This window comes from Cervus elaphus, chromosome 20 (genome assembly GCF_910594005.1).
Source record: "Cervus elaphus chromosome 20, mCerEla1.1, whole genome shotgun sequence".
NCBI classification, from domain to species: domain Eukaryota; kingdom Metazoa; phylum Chordata; class Mammalia; order Artiodactyla; family Cervidae; genus Cervus; species Cervus elaphus.
Genome location: NC_057834.1, coordinates 102793540 through 102806247, shown reverse-complemented (window position 1 = coordinate 102806247; position 12708 = coordinate 102793540). Strand labels below are relative to the sequence as shown.

At 42.0% G+C, this 12708-nt stretch overlaps 1 protein-coding gene across 2 annotated transcripts in view; it reads left to right on the top strand.

Annotated features, from left to right (window-relative positions):
* Positions 1-12708, top strand: part of PGM1 (phosphoglucomutase 1) — a 68193-nt gene that overhangs the window by 23827 nt on the left and 31658 nt on the right. Inside the window, exon 1 of one of the 2 annotated variants that reach the window (XM_043876692.1) lies at positions 8538-9203. The exons of the other annotated variant lie outside the window; for it this stretch is intronic. Coding sequence (XP_043732627.1) covers positions 8904-9203 — 300 coding nt within the window. The 5' untranslated portion in view covers positions 8538-8903. Of the gene's footprint in view, positions 1-8537; positions 9204-12708 lie in introns of those variants that run through there. 2 annotated transcript variants of the gene reach the window in all.

The following is a 12708-nucleotide window of genomic DNA, read 5'->3' as shown; positions in this document are numbered from 1 at the left end:
AGGAATTTAAATGAAAAAAATTCTGAGGATGCTCCAGAAGGAAATAAGATAAAAATACATATAAAAGTTGTATATGAACTATATACATTGTTTTTTTTTAGGTCAGAATGATTAAATATTGGTGATTTCTTATTAAACAGGAGTCCTCTTGACATGTACTTTTTCTATGAAAGTTAATTCCTAAACCTTGAGCATCTTCACGGTGGGGAGATTGTTTTTAGATTCAACCATGCAAATTAAGAATGACACTTGTGGAGTGGAAAACACCTTCTAAAAATTTTCTCTTTCCTCTGAGCACTCAGAGCACACTTACAAGCTCTCATATTTTACTTCTTTTTGAAATTACTTGTTGACCTATTTATCTCTCCGTTTAGACCAGAAGTTCAACAACTTGAATCTGTCATCTTCTGGTGGTCCACGGTGCCTGATGATGTCACTGGAGAAAGTCAGTTTACATAGTAACCGTTGGACACAGGGGTGGGTCAGCAGAGGGACAGCAGAGTGACGGATGCTAAAGGATGTACCCGCTTCCAGGCAGCAGTTCTGTTTGTTTTTAACATCAAAATATGCTTCAGGGTTTGGTTTTTTAAAAATAATTTTGTTTATTTTTGGCTGCACTAGATCTTTGTTAGTGCACGTGAGCTTTTCTCTAGTTGCGGCTACCCTCGTTGCGGTGCGGACTTCTCACTGTGGGGGCTTCTCTTGTTCTGGAGCACGGGCTTTAATACACTCGGGCTTCAGTAGTTGGGGCTCTCAGGCTCTAGAGCATAGCCTCAATAGTTGTGGTGCATGGGCTTAGTTGTTCCCAGGCATATGGGATCTTCCCAGATCAGGGATCAAACTCATGTCTCCCACTTTGGCAGGCAGATTCTTTACCACAGAGCCGCCAAGGAAGCCCAGGAGTATTTTTTGAACCTGAGATTCTGTACAGCTCTAAGCAAACCATCTGGTCCTCATAATTCTTCTGGCATTATACCTTTAGAGCTTAAAGTAGTTTCTCCTTTTCTTTAAAAGACATTTCCTAACTCTATTAAAACAGATATACTCATAGATAGGTATTAAATGCAGCTGTATATTTTCAGATTGATTGAGGGCAGTCATAAAAGCTAACTCTAAAGTAGGGCTCTCAGGGTAGAACCAGCCAGTGCTAAGCTTTTTTCACTTGTTAACTCATCGTATCTTTATACAACACACCTGTGCAGTAGGTACTATTTCTTTGCTTTTTTAAAACTCTCTTTAAATGATGCATTTTTAAAGAATAATTGAGGACTAAGTGACATATAACATTGTATTAGTTTCAAGTGTACAATCTAATGATTCGATATTGCAGTGTTGTCAAATGATCACGACAGTTAAGTCTAAGGAGGTACAATTTTCAATCCCCACTTCAAAGATGAGAAAATGTGGGCACTGAGAGGTTAAGTACTTTGCTTAAGAGCTGCTTTTGGTTGGCTGAGGATCTCAGACTGTGAAGGCAGGGGGTTTCTTTTCTTCCCCTTCTTGCCAGGATGGGACAGCAGGTGGAGCCTGCCTCATCCTGGCAAGTGGAGCCATGCATTGCAGAGCCCCATTCAACACAGTGAGGAGCTATAGGTGTGGCAAGTAATAGAAACCCAGTCTGCTAGAGGGAGCCTCTAAGAGGACTGTGTCATAAGGCCAGAGGGTCTCCTGAAAGCCAGGGGGCAGGGTGGGCACATGCGCCTTACAAGAATCTGAAGCAGGAGGAGCCCAGGCAGTTAGCCTCAGACTCTCCTCTGTTTATCTTAGCACGTTAGCTTCATTTTCCTCTCTCTCTGCTGACTCAATTGTCAGTGTAAGTTGGTGGGATTTGTGTGTATGTGTGTGTTTATGTGTGTGTCTGTATGTGTGTGGATGAGATCTTAGTTATAAATTCATTTACTCAAACTCCTATGAATATTACAAGTTTAGAGATCAAATATGTTTGTTTACTTTTTGAAGCCTTTGTCTCACAAGCAAAAGTGTGAAAAGATTCCCATTGCACTGATGTAATCTAATAATGATAATCGCAGATACCTGTGCAGGGTGCCCCACACCAGCACTAGTTTTAGAATTTTCTGTATATTGCCTCATTCAGTGGTGACTGTGACAACACGTGGGGTGGGGGACTGTTGTTCTCCTGTTTTTCAGATGTGGGCAGTGGAAGCCCAAAGAGGTTCAGTAACTTGTCTGAGGTCACACAGCCAGTGACTGGCAGAACTGGGTTCCAACTCCGTCAGTCTAGCCCTAAAGTCCATTCCTTGAAACACTGCAGTTAGCTGTCTGCATCTGAGATTTAAATATAAAAATATGGTACATTCAAAGTTTTCTTGACTTTTCCAATAATGTTTATAACTTTTATAAAATTCTTTTAAAATCGTAAGCCAAAATAACTTACTCAACTATACATTGTAAATTGGTATCACAGGGCTGACCTGTTAGGCAAACTAATATCCCAGATTCTCTTAATGTACTTAAAATATAGATTTTCTCCAAGACTTATTACAAAACAGTAATACTATGTTTGGTTTATTTTTATTATCTTTCTACTATGAGTTTGCTTCACGTCAATACTTAATTCTAAATCTTTTTATGTTAAAAAGTGCTCAATTCAAAAACCATTCTCTTATTCCAAGCAATTGGCCTTCCCTCGTGGCTCAGATGATAAAGAATCTGCCTGCCATGCGAAAGACCCGGTTTCGATCCCTGGGTCAGGAAGATCCCTTGGAGAAGGAAATGGCTACTCACTCTAGTCTCCTTGCCTGAAGGACAGAGGAGCCTGGCGGGATACTGTCCATGGGGTTGCAAAGAGTCAGACACGACTGAGTGACTAACACACACTTCCCCTGGAACTGGGGGTGACGTTGACTGGAAATCTAACAGTGGTATTGCCCCAGTCCAGAACTCATGCCAACATGAGTCTCAAGTGGCTTGTGTTCACAGACCACTTTCCCCAGTTCTCATGTCTCATGAGTCTGCAGTCCCTACTCTCTTGAGAAGATCCATCTAACTGATATTCTGCCTGAAGCTACTCTGAATTCTTTTCCAATTCTGTGTGTCAGGTCCCCAGCCTTAGATGTGCCTGAGTGATCCAGAGATGGATCTGCATAATCGCCTTCTCATATTCTCGTGTATTCTCATGTCTGCCAGTTAAGAGTTCTATAGACATTCTCATGACATGAGGTCCCTGCCCCACAGCTTCTGAGTTTACCTGTCTTCCCACTTCAAAGACTAACTAAATCTGACTGGTGCACTTTTGAGTCCTAATTCTAGATTCCTAGAAGAAAAAATATGAGTGATCCAGCTTCAGTCAGTTGTCTGCCCTTGATGACCATGGCCTGAGTCCCACAGTAGAAACATGGCCCTAGGAGCCCCCTGTTGTCAGGTGGGGTCAGGGACAGTTCTTAGAGAAGAGAGTGAGCAGAAGGGGTCAGAGGAAAAAGAGGTTGTTTGGATAGTGTCTTCATGTTGGAGGAGAGTAACCTACAGGGCCCAAACTGGCCAAGGACTCAGAGTTGAAGAAGTCTTATGTAAGAGGAGCAACTCTGGACAGGGTCACAGAGACCAGGATCCTCAGATCCACCTCAGCTGCAGAGGGAATCCTTTTTGCAAGCCTTGGTTAATCTTTTCCCAGTCTTTTCTCCTCTAAGCTATTTGATACACTACTGGCAGCCAGTCAACTTTCAAAAAAAAAGCAGTTTGTATTCCTTCTGTTTAAAAATACCCATAGCTTCCAGTGCCTACAAAATAAACCTTACTGTGGTTCATGAGACTGTGTAACCTTGTCCCAGCTACTTCTCCAGCCTCACCCCATCACTGCAGCCTCTTGAGAGCCACAGTCCTGTCCAGGGACCGCTGGGACATCACTGAGGCCACCAGGTTTTGACGGCTCCTCTAACATGAACTTCTTAAGAACAAAGGTCCATTCACCTTTTTTTCTATCCTTACCACTCCTCAGCATGTGAATAAAAATTCATATCTTTATATCATTCTCTAGTTCACAAGGGTTTTCATAGACATTTATTGTGAGGCAGGTATCATCATCCCATTTTCATCCTCAGGGCATTGAGGATGGAAGGGTGAGGGGCTAACATTTACTGATAATCTGCTGGATGCCAGACACAGGTCATAAGTGTTTTCATACATGTTGCCCAGTTCAGTACTCAGAACAACCTTCATTGTGAGCCCTAGCTTACAGACTCAGGTCAGTTAAGTGAATTGCTCAAGATTGTACCTCTCATATATTTTAGAAACCAATATGTTTTTTTTTAATTGAAGGATAATTGCTTTACAATGTTGTGTTGATTTCTGCTCCACATCAACATGAATCAGCCATAGGTGTACCTATGTCCCCTCCCTCTTGAACTTCCCTCCAGCCTCCCACTCCATCCCACCCCTCTAGGTTGTCACAGAGCACTGGGTTTGAGCTCCTTGGGTCAGGCAGCAAATTCCCGCTGGCTGGCTGTTTTACATACGGTAACGTGTATGTTTCAGTCCTGCCCTGTCCTTCCCCTGCTGTGTCCACCAGTCTGTTTAGAGTCTAAGATTTGAGCCCTGCTTGTGTCTGGCTCCTGAACCTGTGGTCTTTGTATTATCCTGCAGTGTCTCCTCTGTGGCAGGCATTCATTGCAAGCTTGCTTACTGTTGGTTGGAGAAATGAATGACTTTTCCCAGCTTGTGATTCCTGTCGCTGGAATCACAGGTCATAAGTGGGTTCGTACATGTTGCCCAATTCAGTGCTCAGAACAACCTTCATTGTGATCCCTAGCTTACAGACTTGGGTCAGTTAAGTGAATTGCTCAAGACTGTGCCTCTCATGCATTTTAGAAACCAATATATATTTTCTTAATTGGAGGATAATTGACCCCAACACTTGGGCAGGCACCTGCAGCATCACAAGCATAGGGTTTTGGCCTGGGGGTTCTGATGATCCCTGCTGCTTTCAGCCCAGTTAGTAGCTTACTTTCTAGTGCTTGTGCTGAAAGACAGGGTTACCAGTTCTAAATAATGTGCTCATTCCTGTGGCATTTTCTAAAGAATAATTCTTGATGTGAAGAGGTGAATCTTTTCAGGCCTTGGGTCCCACTCTCCCATGAGCCCTGGGACATGGCAGTTAGCTATCCAGTAAACGTTTGTCAATGGAAAAAAAGAAAGATAGAACTAATGAAGTATTGGCAAGTCTTCTGTTTCTGCTGTCTTCTACTAGAAAGGCATCGCTGTTGATTAGAGTGGAAACTGGAGTCTTTGCGAGGCTGGGAGCGAAGGGGTTCATAACTCTGCCATTGTGAAATTGATTGGACCCAAGACCAATGTGAAAGTTTCTTGTCTGAAGGGAATAATCCTTAAATCCCCCATATGGTTTAAATGTAATTTGTGTCATTGTGAAGGAGTACTGGTGAGGCAGGAGAATTCATTAGGCCAAATTGGGTTCGCTATGCTCGACAGTAACGTTTCTGAAGATGAAGTTCAACCTTTGCTGGAGAGCTCAAACAAATGAGTTTCTTAATAGCTGTCCCACTTAGTCTGAGCGTCTTCGGAAGCTTAATGTTTTTAATGCTTCTCCTTTTTTACCACACTTCACAGTCCATCTAACATTGCTGCTTCTGGTAATATTTTTATATGGGGTTGAGTTCTATAGTGTCCATAAAATTATGACTCGGGCCCATTTTTAGAATAGAAGCTTTTTTAGGGCAAGTATTATATCTTTTTGGATTAGTTTTGCATGCTGACAAACACCATGCCAACGCATGTAGTTGGTGAAAACATTGCTCTTTGCTTTGAGGTACTGAACTCTCTCCTTTGGAGGCTTAGGCTTGACGTGCACTTGAATTGCTGGGTATTCATTGGCACGTGCAGGAGCCATGAGAGATGAGAGTCTTTCCAGTCCATGCCTCGCTGTGAAGCTGGCTTACGTGCAGTGAAGTAAAAAAGTGTATGTGTCCATAAGGACATTCCATCCTAGAGGGGGTCTGGGTTCACCTACTGACCGGATTCCCCAGGTTTCATACATAGGACTTCTCAATGCTCAAACGCTACTGTCTATTTCCATTAGTGTTAAATAATGTTTTAAATATGAAGATGCTCTACTGGAGAGGAATATTTAAAAGCCTTGAAAGTGAGAGACCATCAAATAATGAACCCTGAAGTGGCATATCAGCTGTTTAGAGAGAGAGGGCTGGAAGAGCACCAGCGTTATGAAGTTTGCAATGATTCTTTTAAACTACTTTAGAATCCGAGTAGTTACATCTGGAATACTTTCTGTATCAGTCAGTTTTTAGGTGATGAGAAACCTGTACAAGGCCTAAGAGTAGGCTTAATTCTGGAGAAGTACAGCTTTTACAACAGTTTCGATGTGAAGCAATATTTTTAGAAACAAATTTTGGTTCAGTACAAAAACACACCGATGAGCTGAGGTGTTCTAGTATGTGATATGGCCACTGTCTTAAAAAAAAAACAAAACTGAAACAAGCATTTGCCATGCTTTGAAATAACCCCTGTCAGATCTTATGCTACAAATAAACTCACTTTGATGCTTGTGGGGTTTTTTTTGGTGTGTGTGTTGAACATCTATTTTGAATTTTCATAATTGTGCCTTGAGTCTTTATGATTTCTCATTTTATGGAATTTATTTGCACTGACCATAAATTGTAAATAAAATAAGTAAATGTATGGGAAAAGCCCCTAAGAGAACATTACTCTCCCTAGCTCTGGATTCAGAAAGAGCTTCGAGAGAGAGTGGTCAACCACCAGCAGAGAACACGCTGGAATGTGTGAGCAGAGAAGCTTTAGTGGGGATGTTGGAGCCCCTTGCAACCAAGCATTCCTGAATCTTCCCTGGTTCAAGACCTCGTTAAGGAAACTACCAATTACTTGGTTGGTTGCTCTGTTATTCCCAATGAAAAAACTGTTGAGTTGATATTTCAGAAATATGGCTCTATTATTAAATATGTCAAGACATATATACTGGTGCAATTTGTGAACCTATCAAAAACCAGAGAAAATTGGCCACCGAACTGAAAAAATATGAGTTTAAAAAGTGCATTTGTAGTAAGTTGAAAAACATTGGGTGTGTAGACTACTAAAGCAAGCTTACTTCACGAAAGTTTTAGTTTTAAAAATGCAATAAGGGGCAAAAATAAGCTATAAAATATAATTATCTTTTGACCGACTGGTTTTCAGCTTAATAGATGTGTCTTGTGAATTGTGTTAATGTTATAAAGTGAGGTCCTGCTTGCAGATGGGCCAGCCCCATTTGCCATATGAAGGAGACCGGGCTCCCTTGGGAGTGGCCTGCTTTCTGCTCATGGCCTGTTAGTTCTCAGTCCTGTGTGAGCAGTGCCTGGAACAAAGAGACATTCTTGCCTCACAGAAGGCTGTCTGCTCCTCCCAGGGCCTGTCTGCTTTTGGACCTGGCTGGACAAGTTAGTAGGAAAATACGCAGATTTTTGTTTTTCAAGGGATTACTACTTTTCCCTTGAAAACCTGACTTTTATGTGCACATCAAACTCCCCAGACATGTGGCATAACTAGTCTCGATTTACTTTCCAAGTCTCCTTAACAGGTTCGCCGAAACCTTGACAATGTTGTTGCTCACTTGTTCAGTCATGTCCGACTCTTTGGGACCCTATGGGCTGCTAGGCTCCTCTGTCCATGGGATTCTCCAGGCAAGAATACTGGAGTGGGTTGCCATGCCCTCCTCCAGGGGATCTCTGCAACCCAGGGATTAAACCCAGGTCTCCCGCATTGCAGGCGGATTCTTTACCATCTGAGCCACCAGGGAAGCCCTGTTTATCCCTGCTGCTGCTGCTAAGTCACTGCAGTTGTGTCCGACTTTGTGTGACCCCATAGAGAGCAGCCCACCAGCCTCCCCCGTCCCTGGGGATTCTCCAGGCAAGAATACTGGAGTGGGTTGCCATTTCCTTCCCCAATGCATGAAAGTGAAAAGTGAAGGTGAAGTCGCTCAGTCGTGTCCGACTCTTAGTGACCCCATGGACTGCAGCCCACCAGGCTCCTCCGTCCATGGGATTTTCCAGGCAAGAGTCCTGGAGTGGGGTGCCATTGCCTTCTCCTGTTTATCCCTACTTTTCTATAAATTCAAGGGAATGACCAGCTGTTGATCATTCAGGGCATGTCTGTGAGTCTCTATTCTTCTAGAATTGAATACTATTTACTTAAATCCTTGGTGGCCAATGAATAAATCTGTTCTGTTTGATGCCTTTTCTCCCTTCTAACTGGGATTGCATGTGGGAAGTAAAAAAAAAATCACTTGAGTATCAGATATTTGAGTATCAAAATGACGGTGATGAAAGGAAAGCAGAGGTAACTGAGATCCGTCATTTCCATTTTAAGACTGACCTTTAATTTGCGAGATGGCATGAAACAACTTTAGCTTGCAGATGGCCTTATCAGAGATGACTGCCAGAGAGGCTCTGGTTTAAGGGTGTCAGTAGCAGCGGGAGCCACACCAGGGTGTCTTGTTCACAAACTTGCTCCTTAGGACTGCACTTGCTTCGTCTTTGCCTGGTTCTGGGAGAGGCGTCTGGAAGCCACCTGGTGTTTGTAACTGAAGTCTGCTGCACGCAGCACCCTCTGGACCTAACAGGGGAATGAGGCAAAAATAATTGAAGGGTATTTGGCATGGTTGTGGGCAGAATGTCCTCATCAAAACAACACTGAAGATCTGCTTTGAGTGTGGGTGTGGGTGGGTGTTTGGTCCTTCACTTTTTCACATGGGGCGACGACAACAGGAATTAACCCAGCTTCCTCATTGAGAGGGATCATCCAGGCAAGATCTCTATTTTAGTTACTCGGGTGACACTGTAGCAGCTTCAGGTTGGACAGACTATTTTGGGGACCCTTGACTGCTTTCTGGACACCCTCGCTGAGCCAAGTGGTGGAAATGAAAGATGAGTGATTTTGATGAATGGATTTCTGGGAAATACAGAAAAATGGAAGAAGGTCCTCTCCCTCTGTTGACTTTTACTACGGCTCCCTACTATGACCAGAAACCAGGAACTAGTGGATTACGGAAGAAAACCTACTATTTCGAGGAAAAACCATGCTATCTGGAGAATTTCATCCAGAGTATATTCTTTTCCATAGACCTAAAAGATCGCCAGGGAGCCTCACTGGTGGTTGGTGGAGATGGGCGATATTTTAATAAATCGGCAATAGAGACAATAGTGCAGATGGCAGCTGCCAATGGGGTTGGTATATGATAAGTATTGCTATGTTTCTGGCTCTCCATATAACCTCTTAATTCTGCAAAAATATACCCAAGTACAAAGATTTGTATGTTGTATACCCCTCAATGCTACTAACATCCAATTAAGTTTGAGTGTGACTTCAGAGATTGTATATTGTGATATTACCCCTGAAATTATATTTGTCACACTGGGATTTGGGGATGTAAACTCAGTTTCTTATGTTGTGCTCTGTGCCTGTTGCTTGAAAATGGACCTGTTGCTTTTAGACATTTAAAGCTCACCCCAGCCTTAAGCTGTCTTATCTACATTCTAACTAGTTTTCAGGGGCACTCTGTCCTGCGTAGGAGGCTCTTAGGAGCCACGGAGAGAGGAAGATTTTGTTTTCTTTCAATGGCCTCCTTGTTGAAGTTCAGTCACTTGTCAAACAGGAAAACAAAAGCCAGGGCACGCTGTTATTTGTGGGTCCTGGTAGCTGTGCAGAAATGCTGGGAGAGAACTGGAAAATGTTAGGTGTGAGCCTTCCAAGAGGACCTGTTAGAGGGGAACCCACTTATAATGACCTTGGATACAAAGAAGTCCTGTGTGTGGTGAATTTGTGCAGCAGGGTAGAGATAATAACTTCTGTGAGCCTATAATATCAGGAGGCTCTGCTAAAGCTCTGCATTGTGGAAAACTGTGTTGGCTGAATTAACCAAATCGGAAGGAATCTTGCACCAGGAAGCATTGATCTTGATAATCTGCACAGTCTCACTGATTTACAGGAAGGCAGGCATCAGAACATTGCTGTTTTTGCTCTGCAAATTCCTCCGTGGGACCAAAAATACATTTTTAGTATTTTAGATTACACTTAGCAATAATTTGGAGCACATAGTCCTTTAGTACTTATAAATTTAAAAAATTTGTTTTATTTCCTTTCTGGAAGTGATTCTGAGAAGATAAAATTTAGCATTATAACCAAGTGCATTAGGCATTTATTTTCAGTGTATTTTAACAATACACTAAGCAGGTGTGATTGCAGAAGTCAAATTTTAAAAAAAAGCATGTGTTAGTTACCAAATTCTATTCAGAAGAGTTTGTACATCCTATTGTTGTTAATGTGAGATTCCCTTTGTACCCAGTTTCAGAATCTGAATGCTTCTCATGTAAAATTTGCTGATAAAGCACTCAAATATGAAATTATGATGCATACACATTTTTAAGATAAAGTGTGACATGCTGTAAATTTCATCTTTGAGGAGAGCTGCAAAGGCAATGGTATTAAGATGCTTTTAATCTTTTGGGAGAGAACGAATGAAACATTATTTCTCTGCATATATCTAGATTGTTGAGTGGATCTGGTACACTGTCCCCTTTGCTGTGATATATTTGTCTTCATTTCATTTTTGTGCAAAGCAGAAGGATGTGGAAGGGGTGGTAGGAATGTGTAATTCAGGCAGACCCTGTAGACTTTCTCAGATTTACGATCTGAAGGTTTGCTAAATAATGCATTTAAGTGCTAATAATTGACTAAATATGGTAACTGCCTATTTGTTAGAGCTGTGGCAGCCCAAGCAGTATTTTCAAGTCTTTTCAAGGACGTTCCTTATTAAAAATAGTGTTGCATTTGAAGCACTTGTGCTACCCAGCTGATTACGTAAAACGTTTAGTGGAGCGATGAAGCACTTTCATCTGATAAAACTTATCAAATCCTATTTAGTTTGATATCTTTTTCTAACATATCCTAAATTCTATTTTAACATCCCTTTGATTGTGGGCAGAATTTAGGGAGGCAGTCTAAAGGAAAGATAATTTATTGCCACAGATTTTGGTATTAATAGAAGTCCGGGTTCCTTCCTCAGTTTTGTTAATACCCACTATACCCATGAGCCGATTCTAAGAGAGCTTTTCAGCCTGGCGAGCTACATGGAAATAATTTCATTTCTTCCCTTTAGTACGCTTTTATCTGGTACATTTATGGATAGTAGAATACGCTTTGCCTTTGCTTTTATTTGCACAGAGCTGTCTGCAGTTACAGGCAGTTTTACTGTACAAAATAAAACATTGGTAAGGTCTCATTTATGGCACTGGTATCTCATCCAGTCCCCAGAGATCTATCCTTGAGATAATTTTAGAAATGAGAATAGAACCGTATGTATGACTGGCAGAGCAAAGAAAATGGAACCTTTTGTTTGTTTGGTGTTTTGGGGAAACATAAGCAAACACCAAGCCCTATTTTCAATTGAAAGGAATATTTTAATGTTTGCTCCCTGCCATGGTTAACTATAAAATGTTGGGGGAGAAGGAGGTATCCAGTTTAGCAGCAGGACTTGAGTTACACAGAAGGGAGCGGTGGGCAAGAGTAAGGGCAGGAAATGCTTTTTGGTGAAGGACTCTCAGTGTAGGGCTGAGGGGGTGTCTCTAAGTTGGTAGACATCTGGGACCCAGGGAAGGTGTTTTTTTCCCCCCTTTTTTGTGTTAAAGTGTGTTTGTGTGTTAGTCACTCAGTCGTGTCCAACTCTTTGTGACCCCATAGACTGTAGCCTGCCCGGCTCCTGTGGCCATGGGATTTCCCAGGCAAGCATACTGGAGTAGGTTGCCATTCCCTCCTCCAGGGGATCTTCCCCACTCAGGGACTGAACCCAGGTCTCTTGCATTGCAAGCTGATTCTTTACCACTGAGTCACCTGGGACGCTCGTTGTAAAGTACATCTAACACAAAATTTGCTGTTTAACCATTTTTAAGTATGCAATTCAGTGGTATTTATTACATTCATAATGTTCTGCAACCATCACCACTGTTTCCAGAACCTTTTCATCATCTCATCTAAAACTCTGTACCCACTAAACAGTTAGTCCCCATTCTCTTCTTCCCCCCATCCCCTGCCAACTTTGGTTCTACTTTCTATGAATTTGCCTGTTCTGTGTCCTTCATATAAATAGAACCATCCAATACTTGTCCTTTTCTGTCTGGCTTATTTTACTTAGTGTAATGTTCTCGAGGCTCAACCATGTTGTAGAATTTCCTTCCTTTTAAAGGCCAAGTAATATTCCATCGTATGTATATACCACATTTTGTTTATCCATTCATCTTTTAATGGACATTTGGGTTGTTTCCACTTCTGGTTATTGTGAATAATGCTGCTTTGAACATAGGTGTGCAAATACATGTTTGAATCATTGCTTTCTTTTTGTGTCTATACCTAGAAATGGACCTTCTTGATCTTATGGTATAGGGAAGGTTTTTGAACAGGGGAGGAACACCGTTAGAACTATGGTCTAGAAAGATGAGCTAGGTGGGCCTGGTAGGTCAGATAGATTCAGTGAGAGCAAGGGAGGAGCTATTCCAATGCTCCAGACATCCTTCAGGGGAGGAGGACAATAGAGTAATATCTCCCAAATATCAAGTTGAAGATGAATATTCTTGAGCAGAATTCATGGGAAACAGTCTGCTCTGGAAGGTCAGGTATACCTATTCTTGGGCTCAAGAGGAAGAACCTACCATGGGCTTCCCTTGCTTCTCCTGATTT